The 23,986-nt window shown below is 39.4% G+C and overlaps 1 protein-coding gene across 1 annotated transcript in view; it reads right to left on the reverse strand.

Annotated features, from left to right (window-relative positions):
- The window catches only part of SEL1L3 (SEL1L family member 3), a 128,005-nt gene extending 105,950 nt beyond the window's left edge, over window positions 1-22,055 (reverse strand). The window contains exons 1-2 of the mRNA XM_072620398.1: window positions 21,744-22,055; window positions 6,401-6,968 (exon numbers count right to left, since the gene is read on the reverse strand). Coding sequence (XP_072476499.1) covers window positions 6,401-6,968; window positions 21,744-21,878 — 703 coding nt within the window. The 5' untranslated portion in view covers window positions 21,879-22,055. The remainder of the gene's footprint in view (window positions 1-6,400; window positions 6,969-21,743) is intronic.
- Window positions 22,056-23,986: the final 1,931 nt, after the last annotated feature.

The raw sequence follows: 23,986 nt of genomic DNA on the forward strand, positions 1-23,986 counted from the left end.
CTTTTCACATATCCCTGGAGTTGACCCGGTGTTCTAGCCTGTCGAGATTAAAAAAATTCTTCTATTATCTTCTAACTTATTAGCTATCTTGCTCAGCTTTGAGCCATCTGGAAATTTGATAAGCATTCGCCTAAGTCACTGATAAATGTTTTCTTCTAATGGTATGGGTTATAATGGAGTTTTATCACTATTTATGTTCTGCTGGGCATCAGTGACAGACAAGGAACAAGCAGGCCTTCATAAGGTAATCCTTTAATACTGCAGAAACACTCAGGGCAAAGCTCTGTCCTAGAAAGCACAGCACTAAACGATAATAAGTCAAATGCAGTAAAAAAAACATTAGTAGGACTAGTAAGGAATAAAGAGAGTAAACTTTGAACCATCAGCACCTCCTTATCCCCCAAGGCATAAATAATGTCTCTCTCCCACTTACTTAACAATGATTTAATGAGCAAGGGGGAAATACCTTTTTACTAGTCTATCTCTGTATTATCCTGGTGGATAAAGAAATAACAAGGCACTACTTCAAGAGTTGTAGAGGTCGGAAAAGAATAATTACTTATTTCATTTTGTGGTTCTTGAGAGTTTGGCTTAAAAGTCAAGGCCAGATGGCTCTGGAGGGTTTGCTATTAATGGTTCTGCTATTTTCAAGTCACCTTGGGAAGTACACTTATACAAGTGATCAACATAGTGACGTCACATCAGGCTATTGGCTTTGTTATACAGGCCCAGGGATCTTAATTATAATGGCAGAAAGGTACCTCATTCAGCTACACATTTCCTAGAAAAATATTAGCTCCTGTGATAAAACTGAATGACGAATATGTGCTGCCATAGTCTCATCAAGCATGTGTTTTTGTCTTATAAATCTTCATTTAAGTCTGGATGGAGACAATAAAAGCAATATTGATACATCACCTCATAAGGAAGTCAACAGGACTGGTTCTTGCTATTCAGCACAGAATGCTATGGTAAGCAATTAGAAATAAGACAAGACTTAGTGCCCAATCTCCCAAAAATGGGTTCAGGGGATCTTTAGTAGTTCCTGCCACCCCTTTAGGTTTACCATTTTCCCAAGGGGGATAAAACACATTGGTGAAAGCATAGATATGCAATTCAAATAAATCATTTTAAACACCTACTACATTCAAGGGTATCCAGTATCTAGCAATTCATATTACAAATAATTGATACAGAGTTCTGAGGACTACAAAGAGGTTTATGATAGAAATGGGGAGCTTTGAATGCAGTTCCATGCCGCTGGGTGAACCCTTTAGTCAGAAGACCTGAGTTTCATTTTTAATTCTGCAATGTAACAGTTCTATGACCTTGGGAAAGGCACTCCACTCATCCGGGTCTCATTTTTCTCAGCTGCAAAATGAGAAATTTGGACCTTATACCACATGTCACAAAAAGCTTAAAATGAATATGTAACTACAACATAAAAGGTTATGCCATAAAAAACTTGGAAGAGTATAAGAGTAGGAACCTTTTAGAGATATGCCTGGGGGAATGTGCTTCACCAAATAAGGAACTGAGACAATCAGAAGATAAAATCAATGGTTGTGATAATAATGAATTGAAAAACTTTCATACAAACAAAATGAATGTAACTAGGATAAGATGGAAAATCACTGACTGGGCAAAACTGTTTGCATTAAATATTTCTGAAATGACCTAATATACAAGATATATAGGGAACTGGCACAAATATATGACTAAGTGCCATTCACCAACAGATAAGTAGTCAAAAGATATTAACAAAGTTCTCAAACGAATTGGGAACTACTACGTTATTACATTATTATAAACCATATGAAAGATTTTTGTGAATCACTAATAACAATAGAAATATGAATCCAAACAACTCTGAGGTATTACCTGCTATCCAGCAAATTATGAAGATGGCAAAAATGGAAATAGTGTGGAAGGGCTGTAGAAAGACAGAAACACTAATATACTATTAGCAGAATTGTGAATTGGTCTGCCTATTCTAGAAGGGAATGTGAAATATGCTTTTATCTTTTGATCTAGAAATTTTACTGTTAGACATGCACTCCAAGGAAGCAAAAGATAGAAAGATATGGCCCATGTACACCAAAATATCTATAGCAGGACTTTTTGTAGTAGTAAAGAACTTAAAGCAAAGTAGATGAAAATTGATTAGAAATTGGCTGAAGAAATTGTAGTACATGAATGTAATGGAATATTATTGTTTTTATAAAATGATTCATATAAAGAATTTGGATAAGTAAAGAAAAACATGTGAGCAACTGCAGACTGAAGTAAGCAGACTCATAAAAATAATACATACAATGGCTATAATAAGATAAACTGAATAAAAATCAAAAAAGTCAAAGTGAACACTATGTAATTAAAATGACCAAGCTTGACCTAGGAAAAAGAGCCAAGAAATTGCATGTCCTTCCCTTCTCTGCAGAGATTGGGAACTATGGGTGTGGAATATCATGTATACTATCAGACATGGCTAATGTGTTGTTTAGTTTTATTGACATGCTTTTATTTCCTCTTTTGCTATGTGCTATAAGGGATGGCTTGCTGGGGAAAGAAGGGGAAGGTATATATTTAGAAATGATGAGGTCAAACTTAAGGATATCAATAAAGATAAGATAATGTTTGGTTTGTACGAGATGATTTCGATGGTCCCTTACAAATCTGATTCAATAAATATATGAGTCATTAGAGGTGTCTAACACAATTGAGGAATTCTTTCCTTATAATGATTCTGCAAAATGAATATGGAGTCATGACCAAGGCTTCTTACTCACACCTCATGGAAAAATAGGTACCTTTGGTGGGTTATATCAAATAGCTTAGCATGTACTTCCTGAATTTTCAGTATTTGAATCAATTCCAGGCCACTAGGCATAGCTTCAAGCTAATGCTCTCATCCTAACTATTTCTGACTGTGCTAAGCACAGTGAGTCCAAGCTAACATGGCAAGTTCTTTCTGAAATAGCAATGAGGTTTACTCACAAAAGTCAACTTTTCTGGGGTCATGTTGGTAGATCGTATTAATCAACCAACTCATATTGATGGGTTATGGTCTAGATCTAGAGATGGAAGGAACTTCAGAGATCAACTTATCAATCCTTTTATTTTACAAATGATAAAATTCCAGAAAGGTTCAGTGCCTTGTCCAAGGTCATACGGGTAGTAGGAAGTGGCAGAGCTGGGATTTCAGCTAGTGCTCCAGGTTCAGTGCTCTATACTACTTGGGAATGGTTTTAATTATTCAGGCATTTTTTTTTTTTTTGCTAGACCTAACCCAACACACAAGGAAAAATGAGAGTTAATTTGGGGATGTTATGTAACTTATTGTATGATATGATCAGCTTAGAGAGATGAGTTAGGGTCATCTTCTAACATCATGCTTCCAGCAGAGTGGTACACCATAAACTGGGATTTGTTATGGGAGCTGGCTTAGAGTTTCAGCATTTGAGATTATTCTTCCAGGCTTATAAACAAGCATGGAGTCAGAAGGGCTGAGCAAAATCTCCAGTGCTGCATCTATGAGGATACAGTTATAAAGGGACAGGCTTTTCCTTGGAGAAGATGTAGAGAAAAACAGTCCATAAGCACATGGTATTTGCAACGTGGTCATCTCCTAAATTAACATAAGAAACCTGCTTATATGTGGGTGGAAGAACTCTCTAATATTACTAATCTACCACAGGTGCAAAGACACTTTGATTCACCCTGAATGTTTCCACAGAGCAAAAGGAAAGTAAAATAAATCAATGTGTACAGTAGCCCACAGGCAGAGCCATCACAATACATCAGACACTTGACAAAGTATGTATCTCAGGAAAGCCATGTTGCTGCTGGAATCAGATAGTAAAAGGGATTGAGCCTGAAAGAAGTCCCACTGACTGAGAACAATTTATCAATCCTCTACCTTCTTTATCCCATCTTATTGTTTTGAGCTGACTCCTGTTCACTTACCAGCCAAACAAGGCCGTCCTACTGTGAACAAACATTAGGGCTGGACCTCGTCCATTCCCCAGCCATAAAGGAGAACAAAAGTCTTCATGCTTTCCTTTTGAAGACTATTTTATCTTCTCTTTTGATTTTTCTTTTAGGAAGAATACCAGGGACATGTTTCTTTTTGGAAGGAGGAGCATATTATAGCACTGTTAATGGTATAGGTTAAAAAGTCCTCTATTTTGGTCTGCTTTAAACACTAGTAAAGGTTTTCCTCTGAGTTAAGGTTGTTTTTATTGGCTTGCAACCCAAAGGTAATATGCCAAAGAAAAGCTGAGGGAAAAAATCCCACTGAACTATTTCTGAGTATTGTGAATATGGAATAAAGAAAAAGAATTTCACATTTTAAGGTTATATTCAGAAGCTCTGGGAACTCAGTTAAGCTCATAAATGACTTCATATTTAAACTTCCAGCTCTCGATTCATTCATTCCTCAATGAGAAATATATGATTTGCCAAACATGAAATGGAATCATTAAGTCATAACAAAGTAGGAGGTAACTGAAAGATGTGTACAGCATATGCCCGGTGCTTCATTCCCCTTAACAAATTAGGTACCTGTTATGTATGGCATTCCAGACAGATGCAAGTATAAAGTTCTGATGGTATGAAGTATACATATTGATCATAGAAATAAATGTGACCCTATTTATTCCAGACATTTAATTACATGCCCAGGAAGGGAATTAGATTTCCTCTCATTGGTATCAATATATTTACAGTCCAGTAAAAGTACAAAGTCCTGGCTATCTATTAAAGAGTAAGTGAGTACTTCTCATTCACATACAGACACAATTAAAACAAAATATAATACTAATATACTATTTCACTAGGACAATTTTACTCTAATCAACTATATAATAAGATCACATGGACTGATTAAATTTTCATGACGCCAATAGCAATATTTTGGTGGTGCCAAAAAAGGGCTATATCTTCCCCCACCTCCAATTTCCTCCCCTTCCCATATGAGACCTTTGGCAAGAAGTATTTTACAAGTGACAAAGGTATAGGTAACAAGAGAAAGGAGACAATGGTCCATGTCTAAATCGACAAAGGAATTCCCAGTTTGGAAGATGACAGGATCATTGGACTCAGAGCTAGGTCAGACTTCAAAAATCCTATAGTTCAGCTCCCTCATTTTACAGATGGGCAAATTGAGACTCAAGGAGACAGTGATTTGCCCAAGGTCACTTCAGTTATAAATAACAGGACTGAAATTTAAGCCCAGATTTTCTGATTTTAAGTATGTGTCATGTGAGAAGGTTAATATTTTGATGAACTTTAATACCTTTCCAATCACACTTGAGTAAGCAATCAACAGACGTTTATTAAGCATCCACTATGTTCTAAGTACTGCAAAAGGCTCTGGAGATGCTAAGACAAAAGTAGAATAGTCCTTGCTCTCAAGAAGTTTACCTCCAATCAAAGGGCATCTTAGCTTTTGCCTTTGATCACAAGGTCTCAATGGGCTTCTCAGGATTAGGATACAGATTGGATCCATGTTGCTAAAGGGTTAAGTAGAAAGCTAGGAAGTTATTGAAAATGCATCACATCAAGGTATTCCTCTTTGATCTCAGTGCCAGTGTGGAGACAAGGTAAAAGACCATCCACTGTCTGAGTGCAGAGTTCTTTAATTCTTAGGGTTAGCTTTCCATCACCATTTCACACACATTTACTATATCTAGGGAATCATGGTGAGGTACTGATCATTGAGATCGAGCCAAGGGTATGCTGGAGTCAGCTTGAACCAGCTTTTGAGCTGATCATTAAATTTTCAGGGTGAGTGTTTACCCCTTGGAAACTGGCAAACTATAAATTAGTGCTTGATTTATTGTTTTGTTGATTTCTAGTTTAAGAAAGCGATGGAGAAAATGTTAATAATGCAGATTAAATTTAAAAATGTGTCTTATGTACTTTTTTTCTGGAAAGCTGATTGTTAAACACTGACTAGCAAAATATTATATACAGCCATGGCCATGCAGACTGCTTTTCTTTTAATTAGTTCTTGAGGTGGACAGGAATGATCATCCCTAATTCCTTTTCTTTTTTGGTGGTTTGAATTTTGCTCCTGCATTTCTGTGCCATTAAAAACCAGAACATCCCTCTTATTGTCACTTTCCTCAATTTCTGTTTCTTATTTTCTCCTCTTCCATTCTTCCCTCCAGCCTTACCTCCCAAACAAGTGTGAAATAGCCCACAGATGGTAGAAGAAGAGAGGTTGGACTGAGGAATTTTTCTTGCCTTTTATTTATTTTTTTATTTTTTACCATTTTAAAAAAATTTTCCTCTCTTCAAATTCTCCTAGTACCATAAAATTCTCTCCTGTTCTGATACTAGCCATCTGAAGGGGGGGAAATGGTATCCTACCAAGGAATAAGGCCATCATACCTACCATTTTCTAGAGGGCATTGGGGTATCTTGTTTGCCTGTAGGTTCCATATGTAGTCCATGTTCCACTCAAGACATACTTGATGATCTTTGAAAGGGCGTTCAAAAGGTGGAACTGATTTCAACAAGGTGAAGTTCTTTGTTATAGCATGTAAGAAGTTTTCCTCCCATCTGGCACTCAGATCTCCACTGTGCTTATGAGTGATCCAGGCATGTAGTATCACAGCAGAGACTGCAATGGAGTGCCTGATGAAATAATCATCTCTATAAACCATGATGCTTGGGAATTTCACATGCACCATTTTAATTCTCCTGGTATGAAGATGTTTCTCATTCATCCATCTCTTCTTATACACCGGAATGCTGCTTCTGAATTCAGAGGAAACAATGGCTTCAAAGTTGACCACACAAGGCTGAGAACATAAATACTGAACTGAAACTTCAGAAACATTGCGAACATTTCCTTCGATAACAATGACATGAATGAAATCTTTATAAGTCACACTGGGCTTGGCTTCTGGAATCAGTGACGTGGTCAGGAGTGTTTGCCTACCCAAGGACGGCACAAAGTTCTGAAAGAAAAAAGAAATCAAACACTTAAGGTCAGATCAAACTACATACCACTGATATTTTTATTAACTGTTTGGCAAACTCTAGCACAATGCCTGGTACATAGTAGGAACTTAGCAAATGCGTGTCAATTGATTTGCTCTACAAGGGCTTGTGGATTTCACAGGGGAAAGTGTCACTTACTGGAGGCAAAAATCATACAAATTAAGAACTGGCTACATTAAAGTCTTTGTAGGTCCATTCCCTGGCACAGTAGCAGCTGCTAATCAAAATGCTACTCCCTGAACAACGTGGCAAGAGTCCACAGAGCTGCTTTCCAAAAGGAGAGCTATGACATAACAGGGCTGGCAGCAACTGAAGCGGCTGCTAGAGTTTAAAAAAGAGACACCCCAGTTTCAGATGCTGTAAAAACCATTGTCAAGACTTCAAAGAGTAGTGGTCAGAACCTGCCAGGATTCTTCAGGGAGAAGGGATCAAAGTGCACCCCAAGGGTAATGTCAACAAGACTGACAAAAAAGGCCCTACCTTCTCCCTATAATTTCAAAGTTGCAGACCAGCAGGAGACTTGTATTGTTCTAAAAAAATCAAACACAGGCAAGTTCAGACCAAGAACGGTCCTGCTCATCACCAGAAATATTAAGAAATATTTTAGCTGTCTATTTGTTTAAGGAAGAGAAATTAGCTGCTATCTTTAAGCCCCTTTGGCCAAAGTTTGCTGTGGCTCCGGGTCTGGTCATTTCTCCCAGCAAGAAATAGGTGTGGTCTTGTCAGCAGATCAAGAAGCTAAATGCACACATAAATTGAAAGTGGCCACCCAATAATTAATTATAAGATAAGTAAAATTTGAAAACTGTTCTGCATAATTGCCCACTTGACTCTAGATAAGGAGGAACAAAATCTGACTCACTTGCTTCCCTACCAGATACATTTGTCACAACTTGGCCCTACTAATGGAAGGGAAACCAAAATAGCTCCTTTTTTTTTTTTTTGCCAAGTCATGGGAAATGGGTGGGAAGGTGTGTATGGGTATATAGGTTCTGAGACCCCTTAGGAAAAAAAAAGGAGTTGTTTTGCCCTCTAATTTTCACTCCTACAGTGAAAGGATTAAGTTACAATTTCACATATATGTATAAATTATAGGTTTAAAGCAGATATTATAAAATGATCTTATAATTAGCAAGTAGTAAGCTTTAAAGAAAGACTGTTTTGGTCCTGCTTTATTAATCTGGGATTGAATACTGTTCTCTAGGGAACGATAACAGAACCAGCAGTGGTAGCAACAGCAGCAAGCTCATCTGATGAGTTGACTCATTTTTCAAGATGAACCAAACTGTTCAGTTACTACTCAGCTGATCCAAAGTAATGCAAGATCAATGACGCTGGAAGCCGGTTTAGACCATAACTTGATTTGCAGCTCACTTTTTACATTGGTGTGATGTCTCCAAATGCTTCCTCCAAAAATACTAGTCAATGAGCTCACATGATTGCTTTAGCAAAATAACAGTTCACAATGGCTCTAGGACATGCAAATAATATGTAAAATAATGTAAAATAGGATGTTTTGCATCTCATTTCAGAAGAATGACTTTAAACCTCCTCTTCATTCTTTTAAAAACTGTCTTACTCTTCCATGTACCATCCTACAGCATCGTCAAATATTTCTCTCATCCTTCAGCATTTGGCATTGAACAAGACAGCATAGCACAATCTCAATTAACCAAAATGTTGAAAGAAACACTATTCTGATTTGCTGGTAATTTCAGTCAATAGAATTTTGTTGTTTCAATTTGTTATTACTGAAAATCTTTCTAAAATGTGCCATAGTCTGGTTTTCTGTTTTTGTACATTTCTTGACATATTTTGAACTTTCATTGACGATGACCTCAGAGTATGTGTTTGAGTGGCTGGGGTCATCATTGTGGAGATTCAAGATTCCTATTTAGTCTTGTAGATATAAATAGCAGTGATATAAAGTATTAGACTGAACTTGTACTGATCCCAGGATGGAGGGTACAAGTTGTTTACTTAAGAACTCCCTGGTGTGAGTTTTTTTTCTTTAAATTTGTCTCCTTTTAAAAGTTGAATGTACAAAAATAGGCCTAGTTAGTTTAGAATTCTGATTATTTTGGTACTGGTGATTCAAAATTGTTAAGTATTTAGATATTTGAAGAACACTGAGAAAATAGTACTCTAGTGTACTAAGCTATTATAGTCTAGAAGAAATGAGATAAATAATCCTTAAATATCCATTCATATATATATGAATATACTTATATATTCATATGTATACACATATTTGTATACACAAACACATATTTATATATATATATATATATATATACACACACACACATACTTGTATACACATGTAAAAAATATCTTAGTAGTTTGGGGGGAGTTGGAATTTTTATTTATAAAGGAACTTGATCAGAAGAATTTTCCATGCTCCAACAGGTAAATATGCTACCCACATCTCTCCTATACAGAGTATGACAATGCAAACTATCATTGGAGAACAAAGACAAACTCCTGATTGGTTTTTTTGTGACTGGCGCTAGGACAACTCCACTGACTTGGACTCTGGTGAGGAGCAACAGTTACCAGAGATGCCTCCTCTGGCTGCACTTATCAATAAAAGTGAGCCAGCAGACCTATTTAGTTTCTCTTTCCTGTATTGCCTTTTCCTCTTGTACTTTTTCTTTCTTCTGGAGAGCATATGGGGCCTGTTGCAAAAAAAAAAAAAAAAAAAGGGGGGGGGGAATCCTCTCTTGCCCTCTGCTCCCAGCAGGAAATAATGACATGTTGAAGAAGTACCAGGTAAGTTACCTGAACTCATTCAAATGGCCTAAGAGAAGAATTTCTGAAACTCAAGTTCTTAGTCTTTCCAAGCAAAGTTAGAAATGTTCTGGTAGAACTTCCCATCTCAAGAAATGGCAGCAGCCAATGGTAACAACAGAGTTCTGGCAGATACACACGGAAGAAGCCAATACACTACACTTGTCCCACTCACCCCAAAGTTCATGGGCAATATTTCTGAGCTACAACCTTCTTTGAAGAGTAGATGGGATTCAGATTCCTTATGTAGCATATCTCATCATAACCTTCTAGCCAGAGAAGGGAGATTTCTTGAGCAGTGCCAACTTTGGGGGTTGCTGCACAAAGAACCTCAGTTTTCAAAGTTCTTGAGCAATATCCTTCTTGGGAGAAAGAAAAGAATCACTCATGGGGCTCCTGCAGCTAAAGAAGCAACACGAAGACTTAAAACCGTGATGGGAGAGGGGGAAGAAAATCAGAGACTTATTCACATAATGCAGGTCTGATAAAAAGTGGGGTTGCCTGTCCAGTAGCTCCAAAGTGTGTTTTCCTTCTAGGGGTAGTACAAACCACAGGAGGAACTATTATTTTCAGAAAGACAATGTCACTGGTGGGAGAGCTAGAGATTTGCCAGAATGTCAGAGTATTATCCTGCTGGCAGCTTTGAGTTGAGTTCTTTCTGAGAGGAACTACTATGAGCATTTTATGCGTTTTCTGTATTTTCATATGGGCTCCGATGAGTGATCTAAGCGCTTGTTTGTTTTCTGTATCTGGGAGCTCCTGTGAGTCTTTTGTTTGCCCAGCATTTTCTGTGGGGGTGAGGTTAAGGGGGTCCTTTACCAGATATATATGTGTTACTTCCAGTCAGTGTTTAGCAAATAGGGAGCATATTATACGCAGTTGTGGAACTCTAGATATAAATATATTTGGAAATTTCCCAGAGTAAAATTGAGTCAGGGATAATCAAAACAAAAGAGAAAATTATCCCATTGGGTCAACCATTGAAATTTGGACCTATGTGAGCTGAGAGCCTGGGAACCCTGGGCCATGGGAAATATTATTCAAGGAGGATGTTCCCATCTCACTCCTGTTTTGTCCACAAGATTTGTATAAAGGATAGAAGGGAGTTACACTGAATAGAACAGTAGAATTCAAGAAAGTATAGACCAAAACAAGAAAGAAGGTGGAGTTGGTAGCAGGTTACAAGAAACAGCAGGTCACTATTTTAAACGTACACATTTTTTAAGAGTAAGGTTTTTTGGTAGTAAAGGCTTTACAGATTAGTTCAATTTTTTGTTTATTATTTTCTCAACAGATTGGCAGTTATAAAACAGTGGGTTAGTAGATTATGCTGAGGAGATTAATAAAAGAATGGGGAGGAAGTAATCTACAGGCAATGACTCATAGATTAGAAGGTTTTCTAGTTCAGTGGGTGGAGCAAAGGCCTCATGATAATCCTTGAAGATACAGAACATAGCTTGTACACAGTGTGGGTTGGATCACTTTCCTGTCTTTTAGAACATATGGAGCGTGTAAGACAGGGACACTGTGGGTTGGAGCAAGACCAATGTACTTACAGCCATTGCCTGAAGGATGTACATAACCAGCACCTGTTAGTGACACATCACAGTCTAAATATTGATTATGCTAAGCTGGTTTCCTGGCATATGTTATGTGAGGTTATTAAATATTTCCTGTTAGGGAAAAAAAGTCAGGTAACTGAAGAACGGAGTTTCAGGGTAAATGTTGTATTTAAACTTCCTGGATTTGTCCACATGCCAGATCATATTAATCTAAAATAAAAACAACTAATTTTTCTTATTAAATATTGGACCTTAATATTTAATGCTGGCTGCAGCAAAGACGTATCACAAGCTACAGGATCCTAAGCAACAACTCCATAAAACATTGCACCAATAGCCTTCCCATTACTGTTCTGTTCTGTCATCTTCCATCTACCACCCCACTTCCTCACTTCAGTCCAGCTTCTTTATTTTCTGATTTGTTTCAATTCAATTGAATAGCCATTTATTGAATGCCTAGTTTGCACATGGCACTAAACTTTTAAAAAATAAATTTAACAGAGAATAAAAAGGAAAGAGAAGAAACCAATTCAGCAAGAACACACTAAACATCATTTCCTGCTCAATTCTTAACCTGTTCTTTTCATGCTGGGTTTATATCACCTCTCTGATGCAATATACAACATTCCATACACATAGACCCCACACATCTGCAAAAGGGGAGTATATTTTCTCAACTCATCCTTAGGTCAAAGTTTGATTATGATAATTACACAGTGGATTTTTTTTATTTATTCTTTCCAATTATACTGTTATATTCATAGTGTGTATTGTTTTCCTGGTTTTGCTCATTTCTTGTACTACTTCCCATGACTGTAATCTTCAAAATCCTCATTTCTTAGAATACAGTAATGTATATTACATACATTCATGTACTACAATTGCTTTAGCCATTCCCCAATCAATTGATGGGGGATTTTGTTTCTGGTTCTGTTTTCTGGTTCTTTGTTTCTGGTTCTGGTTTCTAGCTCACTGTTTCTGGTTCTTTGCTATCACAAAAAAAAAGGTGATACTACTAGGAATCTGGGGGAGTATATGGGACTTATCTTTCTGTCTTTGACCTCCTTGGGACATATACCTATCTATGGGATCTTTAAGTCAAAGTGTGTAGACATTCTGGGTACTTTTAAAAGTAGCATAATACCAAATTCCTTTCCAGAACGTTTGGACCAATTCACAGATCCAACAACAATACATTAGTGTGCCTGAGATTCTTATCCTCCAACATTAAGACTCTGATAGTGAGGGTTGGCCCTAGGGAAAATTGAAAGTAGTGGAAACTTGTTGAAGACACTTTCCATTTAACCTTTATTCATTCCTTCCTCCCAGGCAGCAAATCTTATCAGTTTTTCTAGTTGTACAAGGGTCCTCCCCACTCTGCTGTAATGCTTTATGTTCCAGATCTTTCCCACCCAAACAAACAAAAATCAGATCTGTATAACATCTTCTCTGGATGCCCCAATAATCTGAACAATTATTTCATGCTGATGTGATACAGAGTGATCTGAGGTTGGCATGCTACAATTTTCTGGTAACACTGACCCATTTCCACAGACTTTCTGGGGACAAGACTTTTACCTAACCACTTCATACCCATGAGAGTAGCTATGCACTGTTGGCAGAGTTGTGAATTGATCCAACTATACTAGAGAGCTATTTGGAACTATGCCCAAAGGGCTAGCTACCAAACTGTGCATACCCTTTGTCTCAGAAATACCACTACCAGTTCTGTATCTCAAAGAGATTTAAAAAAAGGAAAAGGACTATTTGTACAAAAATATTTATAGCGGCTCTTTTTGTGGTGGCAAAGAATTGGAAATGGAAGGAATGCCCATCATTTGGAGAATGGCTAAACAAGTTGTATTATGTGATTGTGATGGAATATTACTGTGCTATAATAAATAATGAGCAAAACAGTTTCAGAAAAACCTGTAAAGGCTTATATGAACTGATGCATATGCTATATCAAATTGCTTCCCTTCTTGAGGAGGGGGATGAGAAGGAGAAAGAGAATTTGGAACTCAGTTTTTTAAAAAAAGAATGTTAAAAATTATTATTCTTTGTAATTGAAAAAATGAAATATTAAAAAAAAATTACTTAGAAAAAGACTTTTACCTAAAGGCAGAATGACAGTTCAGGAGAAAGACAATTTTGGGCATGTGGGCCTTTCTCATATCCCACAAGTTATACACAAGAGTCCTATATTGCCTATCTGCTTTTTGAGTTTAAAGAACAAGGAACACTAAAGCATTCTTAAGACATTGAATATCCTCTGTGTATACAGAAGTTTAGTTCTGTGGTATTTCATCTATGAAATTCTACATTCAATTTTAAAATGGAGGGTTTTTTTATGAGAGGGATGTGCATTCAGTGACACCTGATTATTTTGTAGATTAAAAAAATCAATTTTACACATGCTTTGATGACAGATAACATAAACTCGGGAAGCATAAATATACTATTTTTTTTCTGAGTGAGTTTCAACATAGAAGTCAAGAATCTGAAGAATTTATGTTTCTTCTAGATGGCAAAAGGATTAGTCAATAGTGTCTACCGCTTCCTTTGGGATGACTGAGTTCTATATGCTTAAAAAAAATCAATGAGAAGAGACTCTACTCAAACAACTATCCCTTGATACCAAGGCTGTTACCAATACTGAGAAGACCATGGAAAAACATTTTTAATGTTCACTATAAGTGGCCCACCTGATGACAATGGCAGGAGGGGGGGTCATATGGATAATCCAAAATTCGTTCATTTTTTACATTCACTCATTTACTTCGAATGTTTGTGTATTTACACAGACATGTCTGAAGTGCAAATAAAATTCTAACCTAACAATGAAACCATGTTACTAAAATCTAAACGTCCAGTGTGCTCAGTCAAAGGCTTATACTAAAATCAAGCTGAACAGTTTCTATATGTTTGCTTCTTCCAGTCAGAGGGAATAGTTTTGGCTTAAAAGCCCTCTTTCTACAGTGTTGGAAGAAGACAGATAAAGAAATATCCTGTTTCTATCAACAAAATACAACACTGAGTAGAATAGGTGATGCTGTCAGGAAGCAAGACTGGTAGTGAATAACCTACCCATGGATAACAAGCTGTCTGATAATGGAGAATTCCATTCCATTCAGCTAGCATTTATTAAATACCTACTGCTTGATTCCAGAAACATACTCTTTCTATTTATTGAAGAATGATACTTTTGGAACAAGATTTACCACTCTTGATAGTGCTGAAGTCCCCAAAATGTATGAGACTAGTGATTCTAGTGTGGTCCGAGGATCTCAAGGGGTCCCCAAGACCCATTTAGGGGATCTAGAAGGTCAAAACTATTTTCATAATAATAGCAAGATGTTATTGCCTATTAACAAACTGAGGTTGCCCAACTACATACATATGTAACCAGATTTTCTTCATGTACCTCAATCAAAGCAACATATCACAACAGATTGAATGCAGAAGCAAAGATGAGAATCCAGCTGTCTTCTATCAAGCCACACATTAAAGAGATTTACAAAAATACGTAAAGCAATGCTACTCTTTTCACTATTTTTGTTTTGTTTTGGAAAGTACAGTTATTTATCACTTAACCCTGCTTGCCTCAGTTTCCTCATCTGTAAAATGAGTTGGAGAAGGAAATGGCAAACCACTCCAAAAAACCCCAAATGGAGTCATGGGAAATGACTTACAACAACAAAAATAAATATTTTAAAATGTATGCTTTAATTTCTAATACGATAAAAATCGGTAGACACAGCCCACATAAATAAAAGCTGTTTGGAGTCCTCAATAATTTTCAGGAGTATTACAAAGGGAGTTCTGAGATAAAAAGTTTGAGAACTATTTCATGAGGCCTAATGGCTTAGGTGGAAGCATCCACACTCTCTGGCCACATCCCAAGAAGCCCTGCAACATAAAGTGAACATGCGGCTGTAACTGTGGCCTGAACTTCTCTGCTCACCTCTGTAACTACAGTCCAAAGTTCAGGCAGCAGGTGATTGAATAACTTCAAAAGAACCACTTTTCTAGCCCTGTAGAAGTATGTGAGCTCACCTAACTCCAGCATCCTCAGTAGTTTCACTCTAGTCTAGAATGATTTACTTACCAACCACCACACCATCAGTACCCTCACCACCATCACTACCACAGGCAGCAGCACCTCACTACTACAACCCACTATCACCATCATTCCCCAGAGGCCTTCTGTCAGTGAGAAGGGGAAGAAAGCAAATACATGGAAACAGCAGCATTTCTGCATTTCCACATGGCCCCAACAGCCCCTTCATTCCTTCTACAGAGTAAGAATTTCCCCACAAAGTCAGGGCCAGCAAACAGAACGTGAAATATCATGAATATTAGGTTATACTGCAGCAAGTTAATAAATTCTTTTTTTCCCCATTTTTTTTCTTGCTTTACCTGTGGATGCTCTCCTTACTACTACCTGATGGATTCTATAAATAGGACAAATATGAAGAATAGACAGCAAAACTGTTGGAATGGCGGGGAGGCTGAAATTTTTTAGCAAAAAAAAAAGGCTTTTTTTTGTTTACTTGTTTAATTTGAGAAGCAGTTTGGAAAGGCTGCTGGATTTGGGGGTCCGGGGATAGGAAGGCTTGGATCCTGCCTCTGACATTTAATAGCTGTGTGGGAGACAGCAAATCAATTCGCTTCTCTGAATGTCAGTTTACCTAACCTGTAAAATGGCCGTACCTCACAGGGTTGTTGAGAGGGTCAAATGAAATAATTTAATATTTCTCTTTTTAAACAAAACACTATGTAAAAGTGAGGTACTTTCTTTGGACTTCAATGATCCATGGTTCCCCAGTGTTTATGTATAACTGAAGGGCAGCTAGGTGGTGTGGTGGATAGAGCACCAGTGCAGGAGTCAGGAGGACCTGAGTTCAAATCTCACCTCAGACACTTGACGCTCACCAGCTGTGTGACTTTGGGCAAGTCACTTAACCCCAACTGTCTCATCCTGGGTCATCTCCAGTCATCCTGATGAATATCTGGTCACTGGATTCAGATGGCTCTGGAGGAGAAGTGAGGCTGGTAACCTGCACAGCCCTCCCTCACTCAAAACAAAGTCAAGTGCAAGTCATGTCATAATTTCTCTGACAGCATGGTCTTCTTCGGCAACGAAGGACGAACACACACACATATAATTGAAAATTGCTTATATTTTCCTTCTGTTTATTAGACATGGTGCTCAACAGTTAGTAAAGGATCAACAAATTCATGATAGCTAGATTCAGGATATGGCCCAAAGAACATCTACGAGAAGATCTCTCCTCCCATTGCTTCACAGGGTTGTGTGATATTGGTGTGGATATTGCACATGATGTCAGATGTTTTCTCAATATATTGATCTATTTGGCTGAATTTTTTCTTTTATTCCTTCTTTTCCCATTTAAAAAATTCTTTTTTCTTACAAGGGATGGCCCTCTGGGGAGGGATTTGAGGAGGGATACAAGGGGAAACACAGATATTGCAAAAACAAAAAATATCAATAAAAGTCTTTTTAAAAAAAGAATACAGTCTATCACCATTGATTGAAAACTCTCTGACATCCATCACAGCTGTGATCTGCTGTCCCCCACGTACATCTGCTATACTAAAATCCTATTATTTCTTTGTCCTCTTGCTGTCTAACAAGTACAAATATCTACACTGATTATTTCAGCTCTACAGTTGTCTTTGATATTGGTGATCATGACACTTATTTTTCAATTAAAAAAAAAAACCTTTACACATTCATGGCCACTGTTGGGAAGGGGCAGAGCTGCATTCTAGCAAAGCCATTTCTCAGGTTCTAACCAAGCGAGACACCAACAAGATTTAACTGGTGAATGTTTAATCAGACGAGACCACAGTTATTGTGTTGGACAGGACATGACATTTCTGAAGACCATGCTCAGACCACTGTGGTTGCTTCAGTTGATGGAACCCTACTCTTCTTTGCTACAAAGGTCACCATCCAGAAGTCCTCACTGCTCTCTGACATTCACTGACTTCAGACTTCTCAGAAAGCAGCTGTGACCATGGTTTGTCTTTTTAAAAAAATTGTTTGGCACGGTTTCTGTGACTTATCGTTCAGACCTCATCACAATTATTCATGCTTTGGCAGTATCCTAGCTACAGTCACAGTACTCTTCTTGGGATAACATTGATGGTTGTGAAGTCCCAGCTAATATAGAACAAAACATCTCATCCCTCTTTGGGGACTGGCTATTGTATGATCCTGTATAAGGATGTATGGTTAAAAGCAGTAAGCTATCTAGCCAACTCTCAAATTTTAGCCTCATTGAAGGCAATAAAAAACACTGAGTAGCATAAAACCAAACCCAAAAAAATCACCCAATCAATACTTCAATACTTGAATCTGAAAAGTGCCCAAAGATACCTTTACCACCTATTGCATTTTTTTGCCTTTTCTCTGTATCCCCAAAGCTTAGCACAGTGCCTCATACATAACAATGTCTTAATAAATGCCTTTTGACTTGACCTATGCAGAGATGTGCTCAGACACACAAGTAAACTCAGCAATTCATGCTGTCAGGCCCTTGGGAATAGGAGGAAAAGAGGGGAAGACTCCAAAGACCTCCTCTGACAATACTGAAGATGAAGCATCTTGACTTTTACTACGAAAGTGCTGCTTCTCCTCTGCAGTGTCCACAACTTCTTTTTGTCCCTATGAATCGATTTTAGGTTACTTTAGATATAACAATATCTCTTGATAAGAAGTTACAGAGCAGCTGGTGATAGCTTAGGTACTATGCATTTAAGCATGGAGAGAAAAGGATATTTCAAAACTATAGAACATTCTTTTGTCTTTGGGGTATAGATCAGGAGTTCTTATTTTGGGGGGTCCAAAAGACTCTTAGAGGTCTACAGTTAGGTTTCAGAGGGTCTGTGAACTTGGATGACAAAAACCCCCAAATTTAGCAGAAATGGTCCATAGGTTTAACCAGACTTTCAAAAGTATCCAAGACACAAAAAAAGTTAGGAATTCTAGGATTTAGATGGACCAAATGCTTTAGTCTAAAACCCAAGACGCTCCATTGTCTAGCCCCAACCGACCTTTGTAGCTTTCTCTCAAGCTAATTGTTCTCATATATTACAAATTCCAGGAAAACACATTACTCATTATTCCCCGAATACATTGCACCCTTCCCCTACACTTGATTCATACTACTGATCCCTATCCCTAAAACACCCACTTCTCCCTTCCTATTTAATACCTCCTGAAATCTCACCTATCCTTCAAGGCTCAGCTCAAATGTCACCTCCTCCACATCTCCATCCCGGATCCCTCCCACTCTTGTCTCATAGCAGTTATAATATTCTAATGTATACTTCCCTGTGCATATACCTTATTATTCCCCAACTAGACTATAAGTTTCTTGAGACCAAGTATCTAGTCTTAATCTTTGTATTTCCCTGAGTCCTAAAAAAATTTATTGTATACATGAATGAATGGATGGATGGATGGATGGATGGATGGATGGATGGATGGATGGATAGGTATTTCTGAACTTCAACCAAGTGAACTTGCTCAAAATTCCTTAATATCTGGAATGGTCTCCATTTCTGTATCAATTCAAGTACTTTGTGTCTCCTCAATCCTGCTTAAAAAATAAAACCCTTTTCTCTGACTGATCCCTACTGACTGATGATTCCATTACTTAAGTCCATTCAGCATTCAGAGTCAATAGATGACTAGAAGTAGAGTTCAAGGCCCTCATTTTATAATTGAGGAAACCAAGGGAAAGACAGAATTGATTTGTTAAAGGTCATACAGGTAATTAGTGGCAGAGATGGAACTAGAACCCTTTCTCCAATATCTTAATCCAGTCAGTGCTCTTTCCACTATATCCTACTGTCTCTCTGTAACAAGTTTATGAACTCATTTCATGAGATGTACTTGATATCTTGCTTCTCTCAGTGTCCTTTGGTCATTTCATTACGTTAGATTTCCCCAAGCAGTTTGTAAACTTCCAGGACAGAGACCAGGCCTTTTGTTCTTTTGCATTCAACTGCAGCACCTAGGACAGGGCTCTCCACACAGTACTCTCTGTCTAGACTGACTAGACAACCCTGTGTCATTTTACTAATCCCTTCACAACTCCCCATCCAGGTCACCAGTTTCCTCTCAACATCAGTTAAACTTATTATATGTAGTCTTCAAGGGAAGTCTTTACCTACAAATACCCACAAATACCACACTTTTCTGAAAGGCCTGCTAACCAGTAACAAACTAACTGGCCTTCAAAGCAAAGCATCACTCTTAAAAATATTTTAAGTCTCCTGCTTGATTGGTAAATTCTTCACATTAAGTTGGAAAATAGAGCTCTTTTTTCTATCTTTGGATGGTAATTCAGAGGTGTATCTGATGGACATATAAATGGACAAGAATCACTGACATTTCCTTCTTCATATTTCCAAAAAAAAATTTCCCTTCCTTCTGTCTTTGCCAAGACATTCATCCATGCTCTAGTTATTTGCCATGTTACAGTGTTTTCTGGAATCTCTTTCTTTTTTGGAGTTCTTCCTCACCACCATCACAGCCTTTACTCTATCCATAAAGATCATTTCTTTTTTATGTACTGCCCTGTTTCTTGATTTTCCTCTCTGCTCAAAGAAAACTTCATATTCTTCCCCAAACACTTCCATTTCCCCAGGTATTACCTCTGGCCTCCAACCTTTTTTATACCTACACTATATACCAGAAGCTATAAAAACCTGGATTTCTGTTCTTTCCAGGCTGGGGGGAAGGGGAAGCATCTTCAATTCTCACACATTATATCATTTATGTTGATGTACAAGTACCTCATGGAAAGGAATCATCTATTTAGGTAAGAGTTCTGTCATTTGCTAGAGCAGTTTTATTAATTACACAGTGTTATACAGCCCTGTGGCACAAGTATTAAATAATGATAGTTCTTGGACTAATACATTTTTTCTTCATTAAAATGACAACTTCAGCTGAAAACTCATAGGTAATTCTATAGCACAGCACTTGGTAATTCCAAAGTAAGATAAAAAGCAGTGTTCGCTCAACAGGTAGATTTCAAGGTAGAATTAAAACTGATGCTTTGCTATCACAGTAGCTTCTAATTTGAAGGTGTAAAAAACATCATGGTAGCAAGGTACATAAAGGTAAAGAAAGGTTTCTTGTTCTGGGTACCAAATCCCAGGGATAAAATTTTCACTTTTCCCACACTTTCTAACCAGTTCTTAACCAATACACAAAATTGATCTCTTCCCCATACCTACTCCCCCAACAATGACAATATCGAACAAATTATAAGAAATCTGGACATATACTGGTTAAATTCTTTAGCATTCTGTAAATTTCCTATTACATCAGTTTCATGATTCAGCATTTACCATTTTGATTATTTACAGTAATATATCCTGAGATAACACCATGTTTGTACAGGATCGCGAAAGGTAAAGTATGTTGTACACAAAGGATGCCAACAGGCAAATCCATTACTATTTAACTCAGGAAAAAAGAGAATTTAGAGATAATTTTATCATCCTGGTTCAAAGGTCTAAATTTTACTCCTACTTAAAATTAATGGCTTTCAAGTATGGGTTACCGACTTTGATGGTGGATGACAAACAAATGAATACACCCAAGTTGAAATGATAAGGCAAACAACATAGCTAACTGAAAATAAAATACTGTTAAACATGTTATCTAGAATTGTGCCTCTATCTGACATCTGAAACTTTAGAGAAACTGGGAAGGAGTTCAAGAGCGTTGGTAATTCCAGGTTCACAGAGGGATATGTTGTGGCATAAAGAGAACACTTAAAGAATCCAGAAAGAGCGTGTGAGGACGGAATATAAAGGAGTTGGACAGAGGCGGGGAAGGCGTCCAGGGTTATTAGTAAATAGGAAAACAAGGGTGGGGGGAGAGGGTAAGCTAAGGGCCATAGAGGACTGGGTAGTACGGAGTGAGTCTGAAACGAAATACTGGGTGAAGGGTCATTCTCTGAGGTAGGAATGGATGCGTGGGAGAGATGCTGCGGGAGAACGTGAGCGACTTCGGGAGAAAGGAGGGGAAAGGAGAAAAGAGAAAGAAAGAAACTCCCGGTCCATCCCAGAACACTCCGGTACCTGAGTCCCTTTCTCGGGTGCCTCGAGCACCTGGTGCGCAGCAGGCAAGGAAAGAAAGAAAACTACAGGCTTTTGCTACCGCTTGCCAGGCTGCCCACCGCGGGAGCGGGAGAGCCCAGTGTCCGCCGTGGCCGCCCGGTTCCCCGCTCTACACACCACACCCTGGGGAGATCGATGCCCGGAGGGAGGAAGCCCGGGGCGGGGGCGGGTGAGGGGGCAGGGGTGGGCGCAGGGTCCTGGGCAGCTCACCAGACAGCAGAGCAGGAGGATCGCGGAGGGGCGGCCGCCGAGGCCCGGGGAGACCCCGCTGGTCCAGCTCCTCGGGCTCTCTTCCTCCTCCTCCTCCTCTTCCTCTCCGCTGTCCGCCGCGGGCCGGGGGGACATGGCTTTTGCTCCGGGGCCGGGGCAGTCCTGTTCCGTGGCGGGCGGCGCCTGCTGCTCCTCCTGCCCCGCGCAGCCCGGCTCCACGGGGAGTCGGGGGAGGGGACCGCGAGGGCCAGCCGGATCCGAGCCCGGAACAGGGTCACCTGGTGCAGAGCCCGGCCCCGGGACCGGCCCCCGCTGGAGGCGCCACCTTCTGTCTCCCCGCCCTCCCCGCCTCCTGCCCCGCGCTGGGCCACCTGCCGCCGCGGCGCCGCGGCCGCCGCCGCCACCTCCACCCCCGCAGCAGCGGCAGCAGCGGCGGCGGCCGAGGCAGAGGCAGCGGCGGCGGCGGCAGCGGCTCCTCCCTCCCGCCTTCCTCCGGCCCGGGGGGCCTTCCCCTCCGGGCTCCAGTCGATCGGGAAAGTGCTGGTCCCTTAGGGCGCCCGCGCTCGCTGGCCCTTGGGTTCTGCTCCGGGGTCCCCAGTCCCATATGCTCGGTGCGACTCCGTGCCGGGCTCGCTCCCTTCCTGGGCGAGCTTGCCCTCTCTCCGGAGCTCTCAACCTCTTTCTTTCTGTCTCTCGTTATCGAAACACCTGCGGGGGGTAGGGGAGTCCAATGAGGTTAGAAATTTTGTTTCCTGACAATCTTTCCCCCCTCCCACCTCATCCACCTGGAAGGATGGGGATCCCCCCCGCAGACTTTCACGCCATTCTGATCATTGTAATTCATCTTTTGTCTTTCTGATTGGGTCCCACCCTCTCTGCCAATGAGAAGAGGGACACCGGAGTCTTAGATTCAAAGGTACATATATTCGAGTCAGTGGTGCCATCCTGTTTGCTTTTTAAGTGCCAAGCCATTGGCTCAAAATGCTGGTTTCTGTTTGATTAGCATCGCTGTGGAAGTTCACGAGCCCCTAGGTCCCACTTTGGACATAAAATAAAATAAGTTAATTCAACTCAATTTTACTCAAACCCCCAATTAAGGGTATTATGCCTCCTGAAATACACACACGATTTTAAAACAAAATTAATCATTCCTGGAATTGAGAGTGGCAGGAAGGCAGTTTAGAAATCGCTGCTTACCAGCGGGGACTACAATACTGGGAGTGCCCTGGCTAAGAGTATGTCTGCATCCTGTCCATACATTGCAGCTCTCAGTATACAGTCATTCATTCCTTGAGTAGTCTGTCTCAAGCCAGTGAGCTGCTTCTCTGCTGCGATTGCTACTCAGAAAGTTAATGCGCCCCCAGAATCGTTAGCAACTGCCACTAGTGGGATCATTCTTATTAGCACTAATAATAGAACCAAAGTGTAATATAAAACAGCTCATTACCCTGAGGACTCAAAAATATTACAGGTCAAGCCATGACCTCTGCAGAAGAAAAAAATTAATTTACACCATTCCTAGTAAACATAGAAAGCCCACAACAGCACAGCTGAAACCCAGGAAGGTCTCTAATGTTCTCCACTGCTCAGGTGACGGAAGTGACCACTTCGTAATTCTAGGGCACTTGTGGTTCAAATAAGAAACTTAGGGCATGTATAGAACTACCATTAATCAATTTCAATCCAAAAGTTTACACCTTAGATCCCATTATTTCAACTCCATGTGATATACAGAAATGAGCACTGAATTTAGAATGAGAAGGTATCTGCTCTAAATTCCAGGCCCTGCCACCTGTGTGACTGGCTAGATGACTTCCTCTTTCTGGCCCTCAATTTTCTTACCTACAAAATAAAGAGTTACTGGGGTTACTGTGGCTTCAGCCTTCCGACCCTATCCAGGGAAAGCAAATCATGAAGATAACACAGCCTGCATCATGCTTCCACTGTATTGAAATGTTTTGAGGCTCTTTACATGACATTTTCTGCTTACTTCTTCTGTTCCTTTCTCCTGGAGTTGACGCAAGTTTTCTAAGAGTGTCACTATATTCTCTGACTCTTGTCTTTGAGAGTCTGAGAATCCATCTTTAGTCCTCAGAAATCATTTCCTCATATTTTCTAGAGTACTAATGATTTGGTGATTTTAAGTCTCCTTGGACCAAATGAATTTGGACGAGAAATGTTAACGAGTATTGGAAGATAAAGTTTTCAAAATTGCATAATTTTTCTTTGTTTTCCACTCAACA

This window comes from Notamacropus eugenii, chromosome 6, assembly GCF_028372415.1.
Source record: "Notamacropus eugenii isolate mMacEug1 chromosome 6, mMacEug1.pri_v2, whole genome shotgun sequence".
NCBI lineage: Eukaryota > Metazoa > Chordata > Mammalia > Diprotodontia > Macropodidae > Notamacropus > Notamacropus eugenii.